General features: G+C 44.7%; 1 protein-coding gene across 1 annotated transcript; it reads left to right on the forward strand.

Annotated features, from left to right (window-relative positions):
* The first annotated feature begins 3,666 nt into the window (after positions 1–3,666).
* Positions 3,667–24,697, forward strand: Ccdc126 (coiled-coil domain containing 126). The gene is made up of 3 exons (NM_001109232.2): positions 3,667–3,758; positions 16,980–17,375; positions 22,920–24,697. The coding sequence occupies exons 2-3, from the start codon at positions 17,138–17,140 to the stop codon at positions 23,102–23,104; spliced, it is 423 nt and encodes a 140-aa protein (NP_001102702.1). The 5' UTR covers positions 3,667–3,758; positions 16,980–17,137; the 3' UTR covers positions 23,105–24,697.
* Positions 24,698–26,411: the final 1,714 nt, after the last annotated feature.

The raw sequence follows: 26,411 nt of genomic DNA on the forward strand, positions 1-26,411 counted from the left end.
AAGGCCAAAGATAACAAGGTATTTTTCCTTTTTTTTTTTTTTTTTTTGTCTATAAAGTTGTTTGTTTTCTTGTTTGTTTTGGCCTATTTGATGTATGTGTGAAACAATGTTCAACAATAAACCAGAATTTTATTTTGCTGAATTGTTCTTTTTTTGCATTGTTCTTAAAAAAAAAAAAAAAAAGAATGTGATGTTTAGTTGAGTGGCATATATGAAAGTAACTTTCATTGGCTTGTTGTAATTGTCATCTTAAAGGCTCACTGTCTCTGTCTGCTAACCTAGGCCTAGTCCTGGAAGCTTCTGTCCTCCGTACAATCTAATGGAGGCCTACAATGTTTCCAGCCTCTGAGGCTTACTGCTGAGTAAGCCCACCCTCTCTGGTTCTTTCTGAAGTCTGGCTGGCTGGTTCAACTCAGCTCTTCTGGCTCAAACTTGTTTCCTACCTGACTCACTCAATATGGCTTTTCTCTCTGCCTCTGAATTGCCCGACTTGTCCTCAAACTAACTCTAGCATTTTTTTTTTCTTCTAATCTTCGGGCTCCTTTTCACTTTCTTGCTCTTTCTGTCTTTACCTGTGTTTAGGTTGTCTTCAGTCTGTCTCGGTAAAACTCTCCTTCTCCCTCTCTGGGCTGCTCCCTCTCAATTCTGCTCTACTGTTCTCCATGACCTCTACTGTTTTCCTGTACCGAACTTTCTTCTGTACTGTCTGTCTCCCTCAGTAGCTCCCCTTTTCTCTCTTTTCTTGTGAGAGTTCCATTCTGTCAACTCTTTCTCTGCCACTCAGTTAGATGTCTCTTTCAAACTCAGTGCTTCTTTCTACAAGCTAACTTTACCTTCACTGTTTGGGGTTAAAGGTGAGTACCAGGGGTGTGTCTGTATTCCACACAGAAGCACTAAAGGTCATGGCTAAACCTGAGCCACACCCTGACTAGAAACAGGTTCAAGTATCCTGAAACAGGCTTGTAACTTCGATTGCAGATCTCAGGGGCTATGAGTTCTAGGACAGTCAGTGCTATGTACGGAGATTCCGTCTTTAAAAAACGTGGAGACTGAGACCCAAGAGCCATGGGAAGGAAAGCCCTCCCTTAGACCAGCAAAGGTTCATCTCTACAGGCAAGCAACGGGAAGATGGCCACGCTCTTCCTGGTTACAATATCTAGAGAGTCAACTCTGTAACTCATCCTCCACCTGAGGGGTGGCTATTGTTTCTTCAGTTTTCACTCCTTGTAGCCATCTATGGTTTTACTCTGCACTACAGCCATTTGCCCCGACTTAAGTTTAGAAATGGTAAATTTTGGTATTAGCTGAACCTCTGTTTAAACAAAAGTTTTGTTGCAAAGTGAACACACACACACAAAGATAATTTTATCAGTGCATTTACTTATCTGCATATATATAAAACATTTAACATTTATAGTTGTACTGACTGGTTTTGTGTGTCAACTTGACCCAAACTGGAGTTATCCTAGAGAAAGGAGCCTCCCTTTAGGAAATGCCTCCATGAAATCCAGCTGTAAGGCATTTTCTCAATTAGTGATCAAGTGTGGGAAGGCCCATTGTGGGTGGTGACATCCCTGGGCTGGTAGTCCTGGTTCTATAAGAAAGCAAGCTGAGCAAGCCAGAGGAAGCAAGCCAGTAAGTAGCATCCCTCCATGGCCTCTGCATCAGCTCCTGCTTGAGTTTCAGTCCTGACTTTTTCTGGTGGTGAACAGCAATGTGGAAGTGTAAGTTGAATAAACCCTTTCCTCCCCAACTTGCTTCTTTGTCATGATGCTTGTGCAGTAATAGAAACCCTGACTAAGACAATAGTCAGCAGTTTAAAACCCTGATTGATACCTACATTCTTTCTTTTTTTTTTAAAGATTTATTTATTTATTATATGTGAATACACTGTAGCTGTCTTCACACACACCAGAAGAGGGCATCAGATCCCATTATAGATGGTTGTGAGCCACCATGTGGTTGCTGGGATTTGAACTCAGGACCTCTGGAAGAGCAGTCAGTGCTCTTAACCGCTGAGCCATCTCTCCAGCCCCCTACATTCTTTCTTATGTAGCAAACCTTCAGTAACTATTTGGTGGCTTGCTGTTACACCCTGGTTAGTACACCCTAATTCAGATTAACTGCATTGCAGGTCCTCACGGTCATATATGGCTAGCAGCATTAGAGAGGGCAGAGCATTTGCATCCAGATTATTCCATTTTGTGCTCTGGTTACATGGATTGTTTCCGCCTTAGGGGGCTTGTTTGATCCCCTTTCTGTCTCCTCTCCTCCTTCACTTCTCCTGTGGTGTGGAGACTCAAACCATCCTCATATAGGGTGTCAAACCCTTCCATGTGCTGGCATTCTACCATGGAACTCTTTTGTTTTGACCATGATTCTTTTCCTCTATACATTCTGAATACAAGACCTTTCTTGTTATATATATTCCAAGGATCTTACTCCACTCTTGTTTTTTGTTGTTGCTGTTAAAACTGTCTTTCCCAGGCTGTGTTTTCTCTTTTTTTTGAGGGGTGTGTGTGTGTGTGTGTGTGTGTGTATGTGTGTGTGTGTGTGAGAGAGAGAGAGAAAGAGAGAGAGAGAGAGAGAGAGAGAGAGAGAGAGAGAGAGAGAACGCTTTATGAGCTATAAGTGTTTTGCTTGCATGTACCAACTGTATTCCTGCTGAGGCCAGAGGATATCTGGAACTGGGGTGACAGATGGTTGTGAACCACCCTGTGGATTCTGGGAACTGAACCTGAGTGCTCTCTAAGAACAACAAGTGCTTTTAACCTCATCTTTCTAGTCCAACATGACTTTTTAATGTGTCATTTTTGTGTGTGCTGGATATTTACTCGGGGCTGTATGCATGCCAGGCAAGTGTTCTACCACTAAGCTGCAGGCCAAGCCCAAAATCCTTGCTTTTTAAAAAAAATGTATTAACTTTGTTGAACTCTTATTAATTGTAATAATTTGTCTACAGGTTGTTTTGTATTTGTCGTGTGTATGCATAATTGCACCATCCGGGACAATATCTTAAAAACACTTTATTTGTATTCATGACATTGTGTGTAAATGTGCTGAGGTCTGCAGAGACCAGAAGCCGGTGGGCTCCAAGTGGAGCTAGAGTTCCAAAAGATTATGAACCTCTGGATGTGGGAGCTGGGAACCGAACTCTGGCCTTCAAGTCTCTCAGCAACGTGTCTGAACTGTTGAGATAGGTCTCCAGTCCCCAGAAAAGGATAGTTTGTTTCTATTAATCTTTAGTTCTTTTGTTTTTCTTATCCTATTGCCCTGGGTGAGGACCTTCAGGAGCACAATGGACTCAACACAAGGATGCCCTCTAGTGTTAGACAACAGCATTAGAGGTTGCTTTTCTAGTGGAAAATCGGTAGTAGGATGCTTCACCGCTAGCGGAGAATTGGGTGCAGCGTTTTCTCTAGTAGCACTGCAGCTGCTGCGCCTCTTAGTTGCTAAGCAACCGCGTCGCCCTGAGCCCCGGGCCAAGAGCACGTGCGGTCTTTCCTCAAGGCGGGACTACATCCCCCACAATGCCGCGCGCTGCGGGCCCTGGGCGGAGAGTGGGGGAAGGGCGGCCGGGAGGCGGAGCGGAAACGGGGAGTAGAGTCCCCGGGTGCTGAGCGCTCCGGGTCCTACCTCCGTTCTGGCCCGGAGGCTGTTGCGGCGCCGCGGACGCCCGCTGCGGGCTGTGGCTGTAGCTCCAGTTTGTGAGCCTCGCGGCAGCGGCCCGCGTGATTGACGGGAAACCAGCAGGCCAGGTAAGACGGAGGAGATTGGGGAGGCGGGAGGCGGGAGGCGGGAGGCGGGAGGCGGGAGGCGGTGTCCCTGCGGCCCCGGCTTTGCTACTTTGACAGCCTCGACCGCCGGGCCAGGAACCGCCGTGCTCTGTGGGGATGGGCAGTTCCCGCGGCCGCGCTCATTTGTGCTCCGCTCTTGACAGCTCAAGTCTCCCGTTAGGAGAAGGACGAGAAATGCCTTTTAAACCTGCCAAACTCTTCTCCTGGGAGGCTAGTGAGGAGAACTTTATCTGCTGTAGGTGCAGTCGGTGGCAATTGAATGGCAAGACAGCCAGGATTCGAACCCTGGCGTCCCGCTGCCTGCTGCTTCATTCAGACTAATCACTGGCTCCAAGCCCATTTGTTTCATCCAGCAGATGGAGATCACACATAGTTTTAAGTTGTTAGATTTATGAATAATAAACTATTACACCTTGAGTTCTTCATTTGATGAAAAGATGTTTTAAGTATGATTTGAAGTGTGTGGACTTCTGTTTAATCATTAGCACTCTAGGTTGTGTGTTCACTTTATATTTTACTCCTTACATGCAAAGAATTCCTTAAGATATGCTTGCTTCTTAATTTTCGCCCCTTTAAGATGGCTGAGAATGTTCTAAGGAAATTGATGACTCTGCTTTCTTGGGGATCAGCTCTGGAGATGCTGTACAAGGACTCACCTCCCCCACCTCCCTAGCCTGGTCCCATAGGAAACCCTTAAAAGGAGATTAAAGGCTTTGTCCGTCAGATCCAGGTCCTTTGCAGCTTTCCTCTATGTCAACTTTCTGTACTGTTTCTCAGTTTCTCAGTTTCTCTCTCTCCCTAACCCTTCCTCCTTCCCCTTCCTCTCCCCCTCCTCCTCCTCTTTCTCCTCGCCCTCCCTCCCTCCCTCCCTCTGTGTAGAGTTTCTCTGTGTTATCTCTGGTTGTCCCGGAACTCACTCAGTAGACCAGGCTGGCCTTAAACTTAGAGATCCTCCTGCCTCTGCCTCCCTAGTATTGGGATTAAAGGCATGAGCCACCATCATCCTACACTCACTTAGGATTTCTGTTCCCAAGCTGTAGTTTTTGTCTGGAGATGCATTGAGTGAATGTAGTCAATCTGATCAGGAACGACTCCAACGTGTCCAGGTTCCGTCAGTTGTTTTTACCCTTGCTTTCTCAATGTTACTGACATTGGGTTTTCAAGGAAATCTTTATAAATCTTTAACTGAATTTCCTTTTCATTTAAGGTGTCTGCCCTGTATATACTATTTTGAGTTGAGACACCACTGTGCAATATGTGAAATAATTGAGTAACTATTGTTTTGAAATGGGACAGTGGAGCTGGTGGGCCTGATGATTTATTTGTGATAAGACCTCTAGGGAAAGGGGAGCCTTCTAATGCATTGTCGATAGAACAGGCACAGTTAATAACTGGGAGTTATGGAAAAAGCCATGTGCATGTAAACATTTCTGACTGTACAAACCGTAACACTCATTCTGAGGAGAATGTTTCTCCTGGCGTTACTGAGTGCAGTAGAGGAGAAGATTCTCGTCCTGTTCTGCCACCATCCGCATGACCTTAGCTTTGCTTTCTCTGCAGTTTTCCTTTCTCTGTGTCTACAGTAGTGAACAGATTGATTCCAGGGACCCCTTTATCTCAGGCTTTCAATGCTAAGGATCTTGAAACATCCATTTTCATAAAGGGAAAAAATATGAATTCCCTTACTCGTTTATTTGTGTCCTTGTTCCCTGCCCTCTGGGTTTCTCAGTTCATGCCATCCATCCTGATAAAAAGGGATTCTCGGGAAAGAGCTAGGAAGCTGCAGAGATCAGGATCCCTGTCAACCAGCACCCACTCTCCTGGGCTGCATGTCTCTGCTGTGTCTCTTCTCCCTTCCCTCCTGGGGGTCCTGAGTACCTCACCTGCTCACTTATAGCTGGGGTCTCACTTCTCTAACCCATTTTCATTTTTCCTCTTCATGAATTCATCTGCTTCAGCAGTTGTTTTCTCTCTGGCCTCTTTATGTAGAAGGCCCCTGGCAAGGGTGCCCCATGCTGTGGAGAGGGGTGTAGTTATGAATTGCTAAGGCTCTGAGCAGCTCAGTCTGTGACTGAAATATCTGATGCTGCATAATACGTTTTAGATTAAACACTCACTATAGCACAGTGATTAAGCACTTTCCTTTTGATATAGTGCTTCCTGTTTTTAATCCTAGCCTCACTTTACCCCCACCCTATCTCACCATAGCTCTTGCTGGACTGGACCTTGCTACATAGATCAAACTGCTCGCCAACTCGCAGAGCTCGCACTGCTTCTGCCTCCCTCTTGCTGGAATTAACTGTGCGGCACCAGGCAAGAGTGCTTTCGGGTACTTTATTCATGCTTTTAAAATAATCTATTTTTATAATTTTTACTGCCGCTGCTTCTCTCTTCTCCAAGATGCCATCTGAAAATGTTAAGATATCTGTGTGTCACCTTATCAGGAACTCTTGTGTAGCTTTCTTCAAGGCAGTAGGTTTTATTTTATTTTATCTTTAGTTCTTGGCAGTGGGGATTGAACTCAGTAGCTATATAGCCCCAGGCCTAAGCATCTTCAAGTTTAGACCTAATTATAGAGTTGGTAGCTGTTGCCTATGTTAATTTTTTTCCACCACATATTTGCTTCGGGCGGTATTATGTAGAGAAAATATTTTAGGAATGGACATTTACCCCAGGAATTCCATTCCAGGGCTAAGTCTGGTTTTAGTTCTGCATCTGGATCGGAGAGAGCTATGTGTACTTCTGAGTGCTTGTGGGCACAGCATATCTTTTTTGTTCTCTGCCTCTCTGGCTGTGAAGTCCTTCTGACTGACAGGTGGGTATGATTCTTATAGCACCTTAGGCAGAGTGAGGGCAGCTGTGCTTGCCTCTGTTAGCTATTACAGCAGCACAGAAAGTAGCACTGAATCAAGGCGAAATGGGATTTGAATGAGAGATTTTAAGGTAGGATTAGCCATCTGTTAATGTTTTTAACATTACAGTTGCTATTAGAGTGCTTGCGTAAAAATTATATGGAAATACTCCACGACAGGCAGTTTAAAAGGCACTTATTTTTAAAAAATACTTTTTAAAACTGAAACTCAGCAAGAAATCTTTTATCTGTAGATTTCGTGGACATGCATGCATACATGCCTGTATGTAAAAATAAAGATACCAAGAAACATTTTGCAAAATAAAATCTGTACTGTGTACATTTTTCTCTGATTTCTGTTTTGTTTTTTAAAGCATTGCTAATTGCAAGTTACCTGTTTTGTTCCCTGCTTTTGGAAAGCAGTGGGGTCCTGAGCTGAGAGTGTGGATATTGTTAGATGGTCCTGACTCCCTCTGTGCTCTCCTTTTCTCTAATTCTGGTTTGAGTATTTCATGGTTATTTGTCTTTTTTTTGTTCTAATAAAGCTGGCTTAACAGGTTTATCTTCTGCTTTGGGGCTAGGGAGAAACCACTAAAATGTTGCTTAACTACTTGGCTATTTGCATGGTGTACTGCTTGGCGAGATGTGTAAGAGAGCTTTGAACAGTGCTGTCTTTTAAAGCGGCAGTTCTCAACCTGGGGGTTGTGACCCCCACAAAGGTAGCATATCAGATATTTACATTATGACTAATAACAGTAGCACAATTACAGTTACGAAGTAACAGGAAAATAATGTTATGGTTGGGGGGGTCACCGCAACATGAGAACTATATTAAAGGGTTACAGCCTTAGGGAGGTTGAGAATCGCCACTTTAAAGTTTTCTTGTTTGTTTTTGTTGTCAAACTCAGATCTTGTTTATGTCTCCTGAGTACTGGACTGTGCCATGCACTACTACCCCTGCTTCCTGTAGAGATTTTATAAATTGGAGTGGCGATAATAAACCCTGTAACAAATAGAGAAATTTAGAAAAAAACTTCTGCCAGTCTTTGCTGCCTGATGTCTGTACTCCTTTGGAAACGGTTTTTTTAGAGTTTGACACATTGTGCTTAAAATACCTAGTAACAGTTTTCTGTTAACATTCTTGGAACTGTTCCCTAGACTTTGTTCTGCACCCCACTTCCTATTATCCTCTTCCTGTTAGAAAATACAAATTGTGTGTTGTGTTTGTAAAGATCATCACATCAGGTCATTATTGATCCTGTATGTTGCCAGATAGCCTGATAAGCGCCTAAGAAATGGGACATCCAGGCTTTCTTTGCCTGGGGTTTCCTATGAGGGGAAAATGTCTTTTTCTATCAGAGGTAGACAGCCTGGATAGGGCCAAAATTCTGCAAATCTCCCACACCTCTAATCTCTCCCACCTTGTAAAATATTTATGCAAACAGTTTACTTCCCCATATTTGTTTGTACAAAGGCAGCCTCTCCCCATCCCCCAGAACTTGACAGCCTGGGATAACAGATTCCTTCCCTCTTTCCTTCATTCTCTTTGCATGATTCTTTTAAAACTAGTCAATTGGGAAAGACTGTGAGATTGGACCGCAGCCAATGTGGAAAAGATACAGGCACCACCTGTGTCGGAATAAAAACCCTGAGCTTGCCAGCCTGGTTTGGGTTCTTACTGAATTGGTTTCTGCAAGAAGGAATTGCTTTGCAAGCTGTGTTCTTTGTTCCTGTGTTTACTTGTGGGATACAGATATATTCTTGTGTTTTTACTTTGGTTTGTCCAGACAAGGCCTTACAAGGGCTTGTGAGTCCTCTCCTGCTTATATGCTTGCATAGTTAGTTTCTACTATCCCACTTTACCATCCCTCCTCCCCTGTCTAGAAGCCACCGGATCTGAGGATGAAACTCATGTGTGCACACGCTTGAGCCCCCCTCCCCCCAAACACATACACACACTCCCCCCTTCTCTTTCTCTCTCTCTAACTTATCTTTAATATGCTTTTCTAAGCCTTCCTTGGCTAGTGCACCCTTCTTTTCACTCCCAGCTCAGCACCCTAAATCTTCCCTCAGCTTAGTTTCTAATCTCCTGCCTGCCACCCCAGGCCAGTCAGGGAAGCGGCCAATGGCTACTTCACCTAAGATCTCACATGGCTGGTGGCTCTTTCTCCCTCTGAAGAATGGTGAGTTCTTTTCTCCTCTCCTGCATCTGCTAGCCTGACTGTGGGAAAACTGGAAGTCCGGCTTCTTCTGCCCGACCATTGGCATCTTTTTTTAAAAAAGATTTATTTATGTATGTGGGTACACTGCCACTGTCTTCAGACACACCAGAAGAGGGCATCAGATGCCCATTACAGATGGTGATGGTTGTGAGCCACCGTGTGGTTGTGCTCTGGAAGAGCATTTAGTGCTCTTAACCGCTGAGCCAGCTCTCCAGCCTCTTACCCCTATAACATCTTTATTGATCAAGGATCAATTGGGGAACAGGACCTTCAGCATTCATTCCCCATCAGAACCACCCCCTACATTTGTTTGCTTTTTTAAAAAAAGATTTATTTTGCACTCATGTGTGTGTGTGTGTGTGTGTGTGTGTGTGTGTGTTAGTGTCAGTGTCCCGGTCTATTTGCCCATGTTTATGGTGGCCAGAAGAGGGCTTCAAATTTCCTATAGCTGGAATTACAGGCAGTGAGCCATCCCAACATGGATGCTGGGACTTGAACTCCTTTCCTCTGAAAAAAGCAGCAAGCGCTCTTAACCATTGAGGCATCTCTTCAGCTCTGCTGTATATGCTAGTACCAAGAGTAAGGAAAAGCAGTTTCCTTCAAGATTCTGGTCAGAAACAAATGTTAATAGTTTTAGTTGGTTGGAAATTGGGACTAGATTTTGTAGTTGGTAGACCAGTTGCTAACCCCTCTGAGGGATTACCTTAGCCCATACCTCATGCAGACTTCATCAGATACAGCCTCTGTTTCTGTTTATTCAGAGTAGTGCCTTATTGTCTCACTTCTGCTAAGGCCTGGTCTTCAGGAAAACAGAAAGCCTACTTCCACCTTTCACATTGCCAATTCCCGACACATGGTAGGTGCTTTAATACATAATATGACTGAATGGATGAACAGATGAGTGAATAAACCAAGCTCCTTCACACATTAAATGAAACTGCATATAGTAGTATCTAGACTTTTATTTCCCTCTAATTTTTTTCTGGTTTCCTTTCGGATCTTCTGCAGTTGGGAACTTTCCTATAGGGATGTTTAGAAAGTTATTTTAGACCAAACAAATGGGGATAATGATGGAAATGGTTGTAGAGTGTAGTTTTACGCTCTACCTGCCTTTGCTCTGGGAAATGGCTATGCTACCAACCCCCTCCCGTCTTCCTTTGAATCCAAGGCTAAAAGACCCAGACACACAGTTGTTCAATTTTAACTTCCCTTTTTGGCACAATTGCTGGGCGCTGCTATCTCCCACCTGGAAAAGCGTGCCCTTACCGATTTCTTATCTCCATCTCTCCGCCTGGCCTAAACTTCAGTTGCTAAACTCCCCTGACCACTGGCCTGTGGGAGTGGCATGTGTGGGATCCTACATGGCTCTTTAACTGCTCCTCCTTCCTTGCATCCTCTGCCTGCCTCCAGGGCCCCGGAAGTCCCTCCTCTCCCTTCCGCCTAGCAATTGGCCCATGACTTTCTTTACTGACAGATCAAGAATGGCTCCCTACAAATGGTATTAGTAATCTGGGGGAAAAAAGATGATTTTAGATTGCTGTAATTTTGGCTGGCAAAAGACTGTTATATGGTGGTAGCCCAGAAAACCTTCTCGATAGTGTTAACCTGCCAGGTTTCTAGGTAGTGACTCTTGGCTTTCAGAGGGCCAGTACTTGAAACATAAAATGGAAAATGGCAGCGTCAAAGTGGAGGTTCTGCTGTCATTTGAAGCTTTGACCACCATACAGAAAAACACATCGAGTCCTCTGAAATGGAAACTTCTAGTTCTTTGGAAAGTTGGTTATGTCAAATGCTTGCTGGGGCACACAGGTGAAAGGCATGTAAGTAAATTACTGTTAGTTGCTGCAAGTTCAAACTTCCTGTCACGTCTTGCTAAATCAGACACGTGAAAGTGTTTTCCTGAAGCAGACACAGGTGAAAGGATGTCTTGATGAAACACACATGTGAAAGGATGCTTGATGAAGGAGTATAACTATGACCCTGCAGACAGCAGGAGACGAGCTCTGAGCTTTGGTTAGTTTTGCTCCACATTGTTATTCTTCATTACATAGCCTTGTCGAGCTCAACTTGTGTTAATGCCGCCACTGAGAGAAACTTAAGAACTGCTTGTGAGGTTCCTGTGGTAGCTTTCAGCCTTAGTGGCCTTGCCTCAGGCTGGTTGGCGAGCCTGGCAGTTTCTTTAGGATTGAACTACAGCTGCCTGCTGTCTGCCTGCCGAGATGACTAGGCTGTACCTGCTAAGTCATATTTGGTGTCTGCTACTGGGACTGAACTGCTGCCCAATAATCACCAAGCTCACCCCCAAAGAATTATTTCTGAACAGGTCCACTTCCCCCATATCCTAATAACTTTTCTCTTTTACCTCTGTTGGGTGGTCGGCTAGAGGAGCTGTTGAACCCTTATTAAAAGTAGGTTAGAAAAATGTATACCTACAATTCTTTTTTTTTTTTTCCTAAGTGAGGCTAATAATTGTTCCTTCTCTAATCACTGAAGGAGTGTAAGTAACTTACTGTTAGTTACTGAAAGCTCAAACTCCTGTCTGTTCATCTTTCTATATGAACGCATACATATAACTCCCAGAGGATGGGGACGTGTGCTCGTGTTGACACCGAAGTGGTTCAGTGGGGTTGGCTTTTCACCTTTCTTCTTGCCCAGTAAGAACGGGGACTTGGCCACTCTGGAGGTAAGAACTTGTGTTCCGATAAAGGTCACAGATCCCTACGTCTCTCAAGCAGCGGGATTCTGATGTAACACCAAATAATCTGACTTATAACTCGGACTTTTAACACCTTCCCTGCAAATCTTGTTGCTGCTTCATTTCGAGAAGAGATCTGAGATTCTGGGCAGTGTTCTTCTCTAACTTTGCCATACATTAAGGACTAACCTAGTGCTCTCTCAAAGGTATTGGCAGCAGCAGGCACAGTAGCACACATCTGTAATGCCAGCCCTTGTGAAGGCTCAGAGGCATGATGGAGGCCGTATTATAACCCGTCGTAAAGCAGTGGCAACTCTAAATACTGATGCTGGCTGGGAGCATAGCTCAGGCAGGGAGAATGTCTGCCCACAGTGTAGGAATGCTCACCAACACATCATTAAAAACCAGGACCTTTAAAGACCAAGTTACTTCTTCCTGTGTTGCTTGGAATTGCTTGTGGTTCTCAGGCTAATTCTCAGGTCTTGGACTTTGGAACTTCCAGCCCTTGGTCAGGCATAAGTGGTTCCTAGACATCCTTTTAACTTGGGAAGTTCTGGGGTGTGTCTTCTTCTTTGTGTTGTCCATTCACACTTTATTCCTTGATGTTCTTTTAGAGCCCCAGTGTAGAGCGGGATCTATGCTCCTAGCCTCTCATACCTTTGTTATTCTTAAACCTTTTCTTGTCCCTTCTTTCCCTTTCTCATATCAGTGTGTATTAGCGGTGCGGGGCAGCGGGAGTCGTTGACACTACCATACACGAACGGAGTGGTGGAGAACGCCCTTTTTCATATTTTCTCATCTTTACACTTTCTTTGCCCTCCCTCATTTTTCTTTTTTCAAATTGTTCCCCCTTTCCTTCCTTTCTTTTAAAGTTACCTATCACCTACGAGGAAGAACAGGCAGTGTTCTTGTGAGACTGGCCAGTCCCACTTAATAATGATTTCCAGTTCCGCCGTTACCTGTAAGTGACATAAGCTTACATTTCTTTGTGGCTGAATAAAACCTTCACTGTGTGTATCTGATACAACACCAAGCACTCACTCTGCATAATAAATGTCTTCATATTACTTTGAGAAATCACGGAGGAGACACCACTAGATTTCCTCATCATTATTGTCTGCCTCCAAATCCCTGTGAGGTGGGCATTTCGTTCTGTTAGAGGCTGAGTATAGTCAAGAGAAGAAATAAATGTAGAAAAATGCAATAGATCCATATTTATCACCCTGTACAAAACTAAGGCTAAGTGGATCAAAGACCTCAACAAAGAACCAGACACACTAAATCTAATAGAAGAGAAAGTGGGGAATAGCCTTGAATATATTGGCCCAGGAGACAACTTCCTGTAGAACACCAATAGCACAGGGTCTAAGGTCAACAATTAGTAAATGGGACCTCACTGAACCGAAAAGCTTCTGCAAGGCTGAGGACACCATCAATAAGGACAAAAAGGCAGCTTTCAGATTAGGAAAACATGGTCACCAACTCTACATCCAACGGAGGGCAAGTATCCAAAATACATAAAGAACTCTAGAAATTAGACTCCAACAACCAAATAGCCCAGTCTAAAAATGGGGCACAGAGCTAAACAGAGAATTCTCAATAGAGGAATCTCTAATAATTGAGAAACACTTAAAGAAATGTTCAACATCCTTAGTCATCAGGGAAATGCAAATCAAAACAACCCTGAGATTCCACCTCACACCCATCAGAATGGCTAGCATCAAAAACTCAAGGGACAGCACATGCTGGCAAGGATGTGGAGCTTGGGGACCACTCCTCCATTGCTGATGGGTGCTGATGGGAGTGAAATCTTGTTCAACCACTCTGGAAATCAATTTTGGTGGTTTCTCAGAAAATTGGGAATAGTTCTACCCCAGGACCTAGCTATCCCATTCCTGGGCATATAACCAAAAGATGTTCCACCATACCACAAGGACACTTGCTCAGTTATGTTCATAGAAGCTTTATTTGTAATAGCCAGTAATGGGGAAAAAAAAACCCAGATGACCTTCAACCAAAGAATAGATAAAGAAAATGGTTCATTTACACAGTGGAATACTACTCAGCTACTAAAAGCAATGACATCATGAAATTCACAGGCAAATGGATGGAACTAGAAAATATACTGAGTGCAGACCCAAAAGGACATGTATGGTATTTACTCACTTATAAATAAATGGTTATCAGTGGAAGGGGAAGCCCTTGGTCCTGCTAAGACTGAACCCCCAGTGAACGTGATTGTTGGGGGGAGGGCGGCAATGGGGGGAGGATGGGGAGGGGAACACCCATAAAGAAGGGGAGGAGGAGGGACTAGGGGGATGTTTGCCCGGAAACCGGGAAAGGGAATAACACTCGAAATGTAAATAAGAAACACTCAAGTTAATAATAAAAAAAAAATGTAACAAAGCAAAACATACAAATAGAAAACAATAAAAAATTAATTGGTTACTTTGAAAAAAAAAATGGTTATTAGCCATAAAGTACAGGATACACGTGCTGTAATCCTCAGACCCAAAGAAGCCAACAAGTAGGGCCTAAGGGAGGATGCTTGAATCTCTCTCAGAAGGGGAAATAAAGTAGTCATTGGAGGTGGATACAGGGCTGGATCTGGGTAATAGAGGGGATGGGAAGGATCTTAGGGTGGGCAGGAGTTCGGGTGTAGGGAGAGCCAGGAGAGAGGACTCCCAGAGACTAAACTACCAACCAATGAGCATGCATGGGCTGGACCTAGAACCTCCACTTCTGCACATATGTAGCAGAAATGTAGCTTGGTTTTCATGTGGGTCCCCCAGTAACTGAAGCAAGATGTCCCTGACTATTGCCTGCCTATGGATGGTGTTCCCCTAACTGGGCTGCCTTGTCTGGCCTTAGTGGGAGAGGATTTGCCTAGTCCTGCAGTGACTTGATGTGCCAGGCTAGATTGGCATCCAGGGGGTGCTTCCCCTCCTCGAGGAGAAGGGAGAGGTGCAGAGGGAGGGCCTATGTGAGGGGGATGCTTCAAGGATTGGGGGTGGGGTTCTGCGATCAGGATGTAAAGTAAAATAACTCCTGATCAAGAAAATAGTATCTGTGGCCTGGGTGAGACCTAACATTCCAGTTGGGCATGGAAGGAGCCTAGGAGGTCAAGGAGACACGGTAAGGTGATAGGTGTAATAATCAGTCCTTCAGTGTGACACTGTACCTTTCCTACCCAAAGCTCGCCCCTTGAGCATTAGCTCCAGACCACAGCTTCCTGAACCTGCTGGCTGCTCTGAATCAGTCAGAAAGCTCTCACTTCTTGTTTTCATTCTCTTTTTTTCTCAGCATGCTTTCATAACACTTTGAATTTCCCTCTGTCTCCTCAACCCCCACCCCACCCCCATCATATTGCTGCTTGTCAGTTATATGTCTAACTTTCATGCTAGCTCAGACGAATCTGTTGAGATTTACAGTTTGCCTGCCCTTGGGGTTTTCCGATTAAATGCTAATAAAGATGTCCCCGGACTTTCCTCTGGGTCCATTTTTAAAATCTCTTATTAATAAGATTAAGAACCCTGAGAAAGGGGGAGGGGCTGGAGAGATGGCTCAGTGGTTAAGAGCACTGACTGCTCTTCTAGAGATCCTGAGTTCAAATCTCAGCAACCACATGGTGGCTCACAGCCATCTGTAATGAGATCTGGTGTGTCTGAAGACAGCTACAGTGTACCTACATATAATAAACCTTTTAAAAGAAAAAAAAAAGAACCCTGAGAGGAGACCTGGATTTTCCCCATATTAGGACTGAGCAGATACTCTGTGGAGTCCAGGTTGGAATGTTCTTGCATTTATGAAGGCCTCTTTTCTGACTAATGGTGAAGTCAGATCTTATATTCAGTCATCTGGGATTGAGTAACTTTTTAAGAGTCTTTTTTTTTTTTTTAATAAATTGGGAAACAGTAAAGGTTTCTCTCAATGTGCAGCAGCTGGAAGTGAATTCAGAACTAAGTGCGTATTGAACCCTAGGTGTTTGTTGCTGTGTTTATCCCGTGTTGCACACATGGCTTCACCGTAGCCTTGGTTCTGAACACACAGCATGCCACTCTGCTCTGTGCTTGTCCTCACACTGTTTTAAACGTGCGGCTGGTAGTTGAGTGCCTTGCACTTTACACGGGGCTGCGTTTGCACTCTTCTATCTGCCAAAACACCTAGCTGGCCTGTTCCCGGTTCTCCAGTGGTGTCACGTTGTCTCTGGCTTTGCGGTCATGCCGACCCATCTTTGAACTCCCTGGGGAGTCCTTTCATGTGTGCTAAGGATACACAGTCTAAGCTGCGGCTCCATTAGAACATGTAACTGTGTGAGTTCGAGGCCAGCCTTGATGTACCCATTGAGTCCCAGGCCATCCAGGATGCGTAGGAGAGCTTGTCTCAAATGAAACAAAGACTCTAAAGTACCTCTTCTAAGGAAGAACAAGAGAGCATCCCCGCGAAGAACTCCATATGCACGGAATGAGAGTTGGCTTGGGGTTGATTTGTTTGTCTTGCGGTGTAGCTGAGACTGACTTGACACCCATGCGGCTGAGGCTGGCCTAGAGCTCGCCGCACTCTTTCCCTCCCCTGTGCCGGATTGTCTGTGTGCGCCCCGGCGTCTGCCTTGCTACCTTTACAGTACCGTATGGTCTTCGCCTTTAGCTGTAGTCTCAGAGTAGGTCGTGCTGGGTCTGGTTATTCCCTGTAGGTAGGCGGGCACCCTTACTTGTTCACACTGCAGAAGTGGCCGCATCCCCGAGGACTGTTGTCAGTAAGCTGTGGAGCACTCCTGGGAAATGCACTGTGGCGTTTTACTTCCATTACCCCCTGCTCTGGGTGGTGAAGCTAGAGCTTTATTTCCTGAGCATTTGGGTAGGTGGTTTATAAACGTTAATTTTTATATTCTCACCCAAGTTTTATGATTTTTTTAACCCTCACTTGATTACTTTCCATTTTAGGGTAGATGCTTCGTTCAGTCTCATTAGTAATATCACCTAGTGGCACGTTCAGATGTCGGCACACATTTTATTGTGGGAATTCTTGCTAGCCAGGCATTTTGATTTTCTGTATTTGCTTTTCATCATTTCTAACATTTATACCTACACTCCTGTCTCTGTTTCCTTTAGGAATCCCCTTTGTGTTGGTGCTGGTGGGCTGTGTTTGGACAGACAGAACTTAGAATCTTGTATTGTCTGTCAAACTTATCAATGGCTTTTGTGACGGATGAGAAGTCATTCAAAATTTTATGACTGTGGTGGCACATTTCCAGCTAGTAACAAGTTTACATTTATTTCTAGTTTAATTTTGAGAAGATGTGAAAAGGACCGGGGAGCTTGGTAGGTGGCAGAGACAGCTGTCAGGAGGGCAGCAGTGGGGCTGTCCCTGTTTATCCTGGTGCAGGTGGCACTCACTGACCCTTTGTTCTTCAGGTACAGCTGTGTGAGAGCAGACACAGCCCTGCCGAAGATGGGCAGACAGCAGTAGACGGCTGCTCCTCCTCTCTCCTCCCAAGAGACTCCATCATTTGGTGTCATCTTGTTTCCCGTTACTGCTCCTCGATCAGGTCTGTTTGCGTCCTTCATCAGACATGTTCCGTACAATCTCAAGAAAAAACATGTCCCAGAAGCTGAGCTTCCTGTTGCTGGTGTTTGGACTCATCTGGGGGCTGATGCTCCTTCACTACACTTTGCAACAGCCGCAGCGGCAGAGCAGCGTCAAGCTTCGAGAGCAGATCCTGGATTTAAGCAAGAGATACGTGAAAGCTCTGGCAGAGGAGAGCAGGAGCACGGCGGACGTGGACGGGGGTGCGTCCATGGCAGGCTATGGTAAGAGCCCTAGATGTCTCCTGTCCTCTCCCTCCCAGCTCATTCCTGTGTAAAGGCACTCACAGGAGGGGACCTCAGCAGCCATGGGTGCGCTTTATAAATTGATTTATAAAAAAATTACAGGTGAATAAATGGGAAGTAGAAATACAGTACTTATATATTCCTCACCCAGAATTACGTTATTAATATTTCCACAAAATTCATTGTATTTTAAATACATTATAGAAGTTGTGACATTCATCTCTTTAAAATATATATGCATAAGATATATGCATTTACAAATGAGTATGTAACAGTACTATTGTTTTATATTTGCTTATACATTTAGATTTTTAATTCTTTTGACTTCTTAATATAAAAACATCAAATGGACACATCTATTAAGTCCCAAGAACCAGGACTTACCTATAGTTACCACACTGCTTACTGCAGCTCTCTCTTTCATAGCTCAGAGTCCTGTTGTTTTAAGTTTTCTGTTTCATTTTGTGAGACGGTGTCTGTATGCAGCTCTGGCTGCCCTGAAACTCACCATGTAGACCAAGCTGTCCATGAACTCACAGAGATCCACCTGCCTCCACCTCCCCATTCCTGGGATTAAAGGCATGGACCACATCTGGCTTGTTCCAAGCTCTATGCTGCCAGTCTTTTCTCTTCCTTTTAGATGAGATGGGAGGCTAGGAAGTCTGAATGAAGCCTGTTCGTTCAGTGCTGGGAATCAAATCCAGGGCCTTCACATAATGCTAGGCTAGCACACTGTCTTAATTAGGGTTTCATTGCTGTGAAGAGGCATCAACTCTTATAAAGGAAAAGTTAATTGGGTCTGGCTTACAGTTTCAGAGGTTCAGTCCATTATCATGGCAGGAAGCATGGCAATGTTCAGGTGGACATGGTGCTGGAGAAAGAGCTGAGAGTCCTACATCTGTAGGCAGCAGGAGACTGAGACACACTGGTCAGATTTGAGCTAATACTGCCTCAAAGCCCATCCCCACAATGACACACTTCCTCCAACAAGGCCACACCCATTCCAACAAGGCCACACCTCCTAACAGTGCCTCTCCCTATGGGCCACACATTCCCTCACATGAGTCCTTGGGGCTTTCCTATTTAAACCACTACACACTCTAAACCAAGGTATAACCATAGGCTGTTTTATTTATTTAATTATTTATTTTTAGGCAGAGTCTCAGGTTGACCTTGAACTTACCTTGTAGTTGAACATGGCCTTGAACTTCTCATCTTCCTTTATCTACCTGGTACTGGATTACAGGCCTGTGCCTCGACTCTTGGCTTATGTGTTGTCAAACTTAGGGTTTTGTGCATGCTAGATGGGTAACACCTTATTAACTGGGCTTGTGTCCAACTAAGTTTGCTTGTAAGACAGGTTTTTGGTTTATAAATTAGGCTGACCTTGAACTCAGTGTTTTCCTGCAGCCTGAGTGCACTGGGATTGAGCTTCTGTAGTAAGTTTGTTGGTTGAGTGTTCGTTTGCTTATGTTCAAGCCGCCCTTTTCTTTCAGCAGAGATGTTTACGCTGCCTCTTGAGAAAAGGCCTTACCCACAGCTATGTCACAATGGCTGTGCGCTCAAGAGTGCAGTAGCATGCCATCCCAAGGCTGCTCCTACATTCTTTCTGCCCTTGTCTTCAGCACTATTTCCTGAGCCTTGGAGGAGTGGATACAGATGTCCCATTTATGGTTTTCACGTTAGAGAGAAAAGGCCAGGCATGGTGTAGCCCCAGCATTAGGATGGTGGAGATGGGATCCCTGGGGCCCGTGGGCCAGCTAGTCTGACTGGATTGGCAAATTGTAGCTCGGTACAGTGTGAGACTCTGTCTCACAGTAAGTGAAGGCCGAGGACAGGTGGCTGCTGACATCGCACCTTCCCCCAGCCCCGTACCTTCAGTCTTTTGAGATGAGGGTTTGTTTCATAGTCTAGGGTTTCTATTGCTGCAACAAAACACCATGGCAAAAGCCATTTGGGGAGGAAAGGGTTTATTTGGAGTTTAGGTTGCCGTGAGCCACCTGGTAATGCGTGCTGGAAACTGACCTCAAGGTCCTCTGGAAGGTCAACCAGCATTCTTTTTTTTTTTTTTTTAAACATTTGTTTATTTATTATGTGTACATCATACAGCTTTCTGCCTGCATGTATGCTTGCAGGCCAGAAGAGGGCACAAGACTTGATTACAGATGGCTGTGAGCCACCATGTGGTTGCTGGGAATTGAACTCAGGACCTCTGGAAGAGCAGTCAGTGCTCTTAACCGCTGAGCCACCTCTCCAGCCCCTCAACCAGCATTCTTAACCCTGGGTCTGTCACTGCAGTTCCCGTTTATCTTTTAATCAGCATTATCCACCATTTCCCACCATTTCTTTCTGAAAAATTTTAAATTTCACATAAAATTGGGAACTTCCCATTGAATTATAATGTAATTTGCTGATATTAATAATATTCATAGAGGTGTGTGTCTGTCTCACACGTTTTCTGATAATAGCACAATTACCAACTTAGTCGGCTGCTGTGTATCAATTGCCAGGATTGAGTCCCTAATGTCTGTGCAAAGCCTCTGAGAAACATGAAGGGCGAGTCAGGAGAGAACAAGCCTTTTTTTTTTTTTCTTTTCCTTTTCTTTTTTCTTTGTTTTTGTTCCTAGCTAGGAAATCTGTACTAATGTCCTTCCACCTTCCACAGAGGTTAAGAGTCTTTCTGGAAGAAATTAAAATTAGAACTAGGCGCAGGCCTGGGGCCGCGGCCAGGTCTCTGGAGTGTGCCGCGTCAGCAATAGACACAGTGTGTCTTTCCACAAGGTCAGAATTTACACAGCGAGGGTAAATTCACAAGTTTTGTTGGTTTTATTGACGCAGTTTTCCAGATGGTTCCAGCTGTCCTGACAACAGTGAGGTCTTTTATTCCAATCTTAATTGTGAATAACACTCAGATCACATATTTTAAAAAATTAGTTTATTATTGTGTGTATGTGTATTGTATGCTGTGTGTATCACCGTGTTTGGGACTGTGGGTGTGTGTGTGTGTGTGTGTGTGCATGCAAGGCAGAGAAAAGGTTTAGGAGTCTGTTTTCTCCTAATGTGGATGCTGGGGATTGAACTCATGCTCTCAGGCTTTTATGGCAGGAGTTTTACCCACAAGCCACCTTGCCTGCCCTCAGATGACACATCTCCCTTCACAACTGTGTGTAGGTTTCAGAACAGCTACCAAAGGTGGGTGACACAGAGTTCAGACAGGCCTCACTGAGACTGAGGTGACAGCGCATAGAAACTAGTTCCTGGAAATTAGACAGGCTCTGAGCATCTCTGTGAGAGGACCTGCGAGAAACCTGCTGAGGCAGAGCTGAAGAAGGAGCTGAGAGGCCGAGGCCAGGACCGTAGGACTGGACCATCCAGTCCAGGCTCAGGACGGGGTCTCGATGGGTGGGTGGAGTTTGATTAGGGCTCATGAAGCAGTGGAGGAGTCCTGCTGAACTAATTGCTGTGGATAGTTTGGGGTTCTCTGTCTGTTGCAGGAGTTTTGTCTAAACTGCTCTGTGTTCCCGGCTGGTCACAGGTGTGTACCTGCCCAGAACCTATCTCTGATCCTCAAATAGAAAACACACACACACACACACACACACGCACGCACGCACGCACACACACACACACACACACACACACACACACACACACACACACACCAGTTTTTCTTAAAATGCCTTAGCTAACTCAATGACTGGACACTCCCAATCCTTTCCCTGATATCCCAGGCCCAGTCAGGGAAGTGGCCAGAGGTCACTGATCTTCTCTCTGCATCCTGTCAGTGTCCTGCTCTGCACTCAGCCGCTGGCTACTGGCATCTTTATTGATAGATCAGGATCCAGTTGGGATCCTGTGTCAGATACCCGATCAAAGCATCAGAACCACCCTCTCCATCTGTCCTCTCTGGATACACTGGGATGGTTGTACCCCAGGTGGGGGGCCCACTGTCACGGTCTCAGTGTTAGATGTTTTTCTCTCTCTGTGGAGCACAGGTGAGGATGTCATATCCTTCGTGGGTCTGGTGTTTACTTCTCACGCATACGGAGTGTTTGCCAGTCATTGCTTCACGGTTCGTGCTGGCCAGGCAGTAGCACCTGCAGACAAACAAGAATGCAAAGTCCAAAGCCTCTGCCCTTGTCCTCAGCATGGAGCCAGAGGCTGAGCCTGTAAGAAAAACTTAGGTCAGAGCAGGCCCCGCTGTGTGCTGGCTCCCCACCCCTCTCCCCACTGCAGTGTCAGGGTCTGGCTTGTGCGGGTCACTTGCTTATGAGGCTCCCCTTCTCTGCCTTCACTAGTCCCTCACCTGCCTGGTCCAGCCTTCTTACACCCAACTAAGAAACTCAGCGTAGGGTCCCAGGAGAGGGCTCACTTCTCTTCCCAAGAACCCAGAAGCCCCCACATGGAGCTCACAACCGTCTTTATTTCCAGTCCATGGAATCCACTACCTTCTCTAGGGCACCAGGCATACACAGGGTGCACAGACTTACATGTAGCTAAAGTACCTACACACATAAAATAAATACGTATTTTACCAGTAAGAAATAGGGTAAATGTGTTCCTTACAGAGGGGCCGATGTTTTGAGCTAGACCTTAAGTCTGATGCATTGCTCTCAGAAGTGGGGAGTCCTGACCTGCTTGAAACTCTTCTGCTTTGGGTGTGGTCATGAGTGATTAGGCTTTCCGTGTGTGGGCTCCGTTGTTGTTGTAAAAATATAAAAATAAAAAAAATGTATTGGTGTCTTTTACCCCTCTAGGTCCTGCACTGTGGTGTCCCAGATATCTGCTAGATATCTTGGTGGAAACACATCCCAGACATACAATTTCCTACACTCAAACCCTCACATAAAAGAACACACAACGCAATAATCTTTGACCCAATTGGTAAGATATAATTGCCCACTTAAACATACAAAGCCCAGTACCATCCATCCCTTAGGTACATTGATAACAACCTGTAAATACACAGAGCAGAATCTTTTTTTTTTTTTTTTTTTTTTTGGTTCTTTTTTTTCCGGAGCTGGGGACTGAACCCAGGGCCTTGCGCTTCCTAGGCAAGCGCTCTACCACTGAGCTAAATCCCCAACCCACAGAGCAGAATCTTAACATCACCTGCCATGGCTTCTCCCCTCTCTCCGTCTCCTCTCCTTTCTCCCTCATCTCCTCCTCTTCCTTCAACCTTATCTCCCATCCATCCTTCCTTCCTTCTCTTCCAATGACAGGCCTCCTTCTATCCTGTACCTGCCCCTCACCTGTACTTTACAAATTTCAATGGAGAGGTGGTTCTGGTGAAGTCACCTGAGTTCTGAGTCCTTGACTAGGCAGCTGTCCTTGGGGCAGTGGAATTAGCAAAAAAATACAGATAACTCCAGGGCAAACCACTACACTCTGTATCTTCTCTGTAGCACATTTTCTTTCAGACATCCAGATAATTGTTTACCTCTTCCCCTTAAACTGTAAAGACATAAATATTAAGTGTTCTATTGCTACTTAATATGATCGATTCCGATGTTTTCCTTGCAGCCGATCTGAAGAGAACAATCGCAGTCCTCTTAGATGACATTTTGCAGCGCTTGGTGAAGCTGGAGAGCAAGGTCGACTATATTGTTGTGAATGGGTCAGCAACCAACACTACCAATGGCACCAATGGGAATTTGGTGCCGGTAACAACCAACAAAAGGACGAGTGTTTCGGGCAGCGTCAGATAGCAACGAAGGCCACCTTGCATGGCAACACCACTGTGGATTACATCCTTCGCAGGACACCTCTTAAACTGCTGCCTAGGACAGAGTAATACTTGACAATAAGAGCTCTCCACATTTCCAAGGAGCTTGCTGGATTCATAGGATGCTAATTCTGTGTATATAACCGCAGGCATTATTAGTTTGCTTTGACACAAAGCTCTTTAATGCAGTTCAGTATACTTAACAGGAATTCGGTAACAAGGTGGATACGGTAAGCAGGGAGGTCATCTCTGTACAGAGATCAAGAAACAAAAGCACCAGAAAGACATGGAGTCCTTTCTATAAATACTTATTTAAACATGTCTGTCAGATAAGTGGACAATGATGTTTGACTCATCCTGTCTCCTGCACTCAGCAATATCCCTGTGAGGAGAGAACATGCTTACTTCCCGAGCTATATTTTGTTACTCAGATTATGAGCAGAGAGAGGAAGTCATGTTGAAAATCATGGTTTGAAATTGACCCAAAGAATGTCTTCATTTGCACTATCCTTCAAAATAACGGAAGGCTAATTGTATATTTTTAAAAATAGCAGTTGTAAGAATGTAGTTGTGAGATGGGTAGCAGCCACTGTCCATAGCTAAGCATCGGGGACAATTTAAAAGAAATGAGAGTAATCGCTAATCTCATACTGTAAAAGTTCTTACATATATTCTGCAGAATAATACATATTTTTATGATGAAATACAAATGTGCATGATTTTTCTCAATCATGGTTGTTGATTTGAAAGTAAATCTCAGTGTCATATGTCTGTAGCCATGGAACTCAGGAGGCTGGGGCAGGAGAGCTGCAAGCTCAGTGCCAGCCTGGCCAACAGAGCAGATGCTATGTAAAAACCATTCACTGTTTCTCCTACTAGGAACCTACATCGTTTCCATATTTTGGTAAATGTTTTTTGGTTATTTTGGTGGAGGAAGGAAAGGACTTGAGGACTTTAGCCAGATGTATATAATAAATGTTATTTGTGCTGCACAAAACTGCTTGGAAAATTAATGTGAGTCGATGTTATTTAAGAGTATCCTGTGTTAGGAAGTGTCAGATTAGCTATTCCTTTTGTATAATGACCACTTTACAAAATTAAGAACATTAAAATATAAATTATGAAGATTGTTTATCTTTTTAGAGAAACAGCTACTGTATACAGCACAAGAAATCTTGACTTGGTTAATTCTACAATGGAATAAAACATGTCTTTATTTAAATAGCCTTGGTAGCAAGTCCAGTTGCTATATAGTATTCTATATTTCGTAGTATTTATTCTATATAATAACTGCTTACGTGCAGCTAGCCTCTAGATTTAGACTAAATTGAATTTAGTTTTTGATATTTTTCATTATTATAATGCTACCACAAAAGTAGCAGTGATTGTAATATTTTGTTAAAATAAGTATAAGAAATCTATTGTTTCATGAAAGGTAACTTTCTGAAATGTCTTCCCTGCACCTTTATGAGAAGAAATGATGTCCCGTTGCCAGGTAGATTCTGGAGTACTGTTCAGTCTCTGCGTCCTGAGCATCTGATTTCATGGATGAAATAAAATATATTGTTTGTATTCACAAGTGTACTTTTGCTTTGATTTGGTTTTGGTTTTCAGGGTGGGTTTTTCTGTGTAACAGTCTTTACTGTCCAGGAACTCAAAGAGATCTGCCTACCTCTGCCTCCTGACTGCTGGAATTAAAGGCCTGCACATCACACCTGGCTTGTAACACGTTTTTAAAAACAGCAGTCATGCACTTAATTGTGTTTATGTATGTTTGTGTGCATGTTCATGTGTGTGCACAGCACAACACAACCTCCAGAATCATTCCTTGACTGTTGTCCTGTGACCCTACAACTCTCCCTTGCTTCTCTAGCTGCTGTAGGCAAAAGGACTGTCAATCAAACGGTCCTCGGCATTACCTGTGCACCAATACTGGCCTTTGAACACTCAACTGATAACCTGAGAAAAAGCTATACAGTGCTTGCCATTTTATAGGTACGTATATTAGCCAGATTGTGCTGTGTTCCCTCCAGCATCTCAAATGACAGTGTGAGGTACCAGGCATTTTGTTGTCATAAACCATACTGAACTGTAGATGACTGAAGTCATTTCCACATAGGTCAGAGGGATCCCACAGAGGGACTGCCATGACTGGTGCACATATAAGCCATCAAGGCTTTCTGTTACTGATAGAAACATGATTCAGAGGATAAGAGGCCATCATGGCAAAGAGCACAGCAGGCAGGGTAGCTGGTGCCGTAGCAGAGAGCTCACATATTGACCCACAGATAGGACGTACAAGAGGCTAATTCTATATGGTGTGAATCTTTTGAAATCTCAATGCCTACCACCAGTGACACACTTCCTCCAGTGAGACCATCCCTCCTAATTCTTCCCGAATAGCCAAGTGGGAGCCAAACAGTCAAATGCCTGAAATTTATAGGCGACATCACATTCAAACCACCACATTTGTCAGTTTGACTGGCTTTAAAATCACTAGGGATTCATACCCTTGGGTTTATCTATGAGGTTGCTTCCGGAACAGATTGAGGGGGGTAAGAACCACCTGAGTGTGTGGCACCGATCCATGGTTTGGGGGGTCGTAGAGTGCATAAAGGAGAAAGGAGCTGAACATCAGCATTCCTTTCTCTTCACTTCCTGACTGCACACACTGTGTGACCAGCTGCCTCCTGTTCCTGTTGCATGGTGAACTGTAACACTGGGAGTCAAACAAACCTATTCTCCCTCAAGCTGTCAGCTATTTTGCTCAGGTAATAAGAAAGGTAACTGCTACCTCTGGTTTTGCAACATTAGGCACAATGAAAGACTTCTCTGGGGACGTCTTTTCTCATCGAATTTTGGTACTGTGGGTTGAGCTGGTGACTTGAAGGAAGCATCAGAAACCAGGGCAGCAGTGACATCTGGCATCTGGCACTCTGAGCCCTCGAAGCAAACCTGTGGCTGATGGGTAACCAAATGTGAGGTGGAACGACAAAGCTTGTGGTTGGTGGCAGCAGTGGCAGCAGTGGGAGCAGGGGCAGCAGTGGGAACAGGGGCAGCAGTGGGAACAGGGGCAGCAGTGGCAGCAGTGGGAGCAGGGGCAGCAGTGGCAGCGGGGGCAGCAGTGGGAGCAGGGGCAGCAGTGGCAGCAGTGGGAGCAGGGGCAGCAGTGGGAACAGGGGCAGCAGTGGGAACAGGGGCAGCAGTGGCAGCAGTGGGAGCAGGGGCAGCAGTGGCAGCGGGGGCAGCAGTGGGAGCAGGGGCAGCAGTGGCAGCAGTGGGAGCAGGGG

This window comes from Rattus norvegicus, chromosome 4 (genome assembly GCF_036323735.1).
Source record: "Rattus norvegicus strain BN/NHsdMcwi chromosome 4, GRCr8, whole genome shotgun sequence".
Lineage (NCBI taxonomy): Eukaryota > Metazoa > Chordata > Mammalia > Rodentia > Muridae > Rattus > Rattus norvegicus.

Coding starts and splice junctions, on each gene's coding strand:
- Ccdc126 (NM_001109232.2), top strand. CDS start 17,138: ATGTTCCGTACAATCTCAAGAAAAAACATGTCCCAGAAGCTGAGCTTC. Junction 17,376..22,919: donor TGCGTCCATGGCAGGCTATG/GTAAGAGCCCTA, acceptor TTTTCCTTGCAG/CCGATCTGAAGAGAACAATC.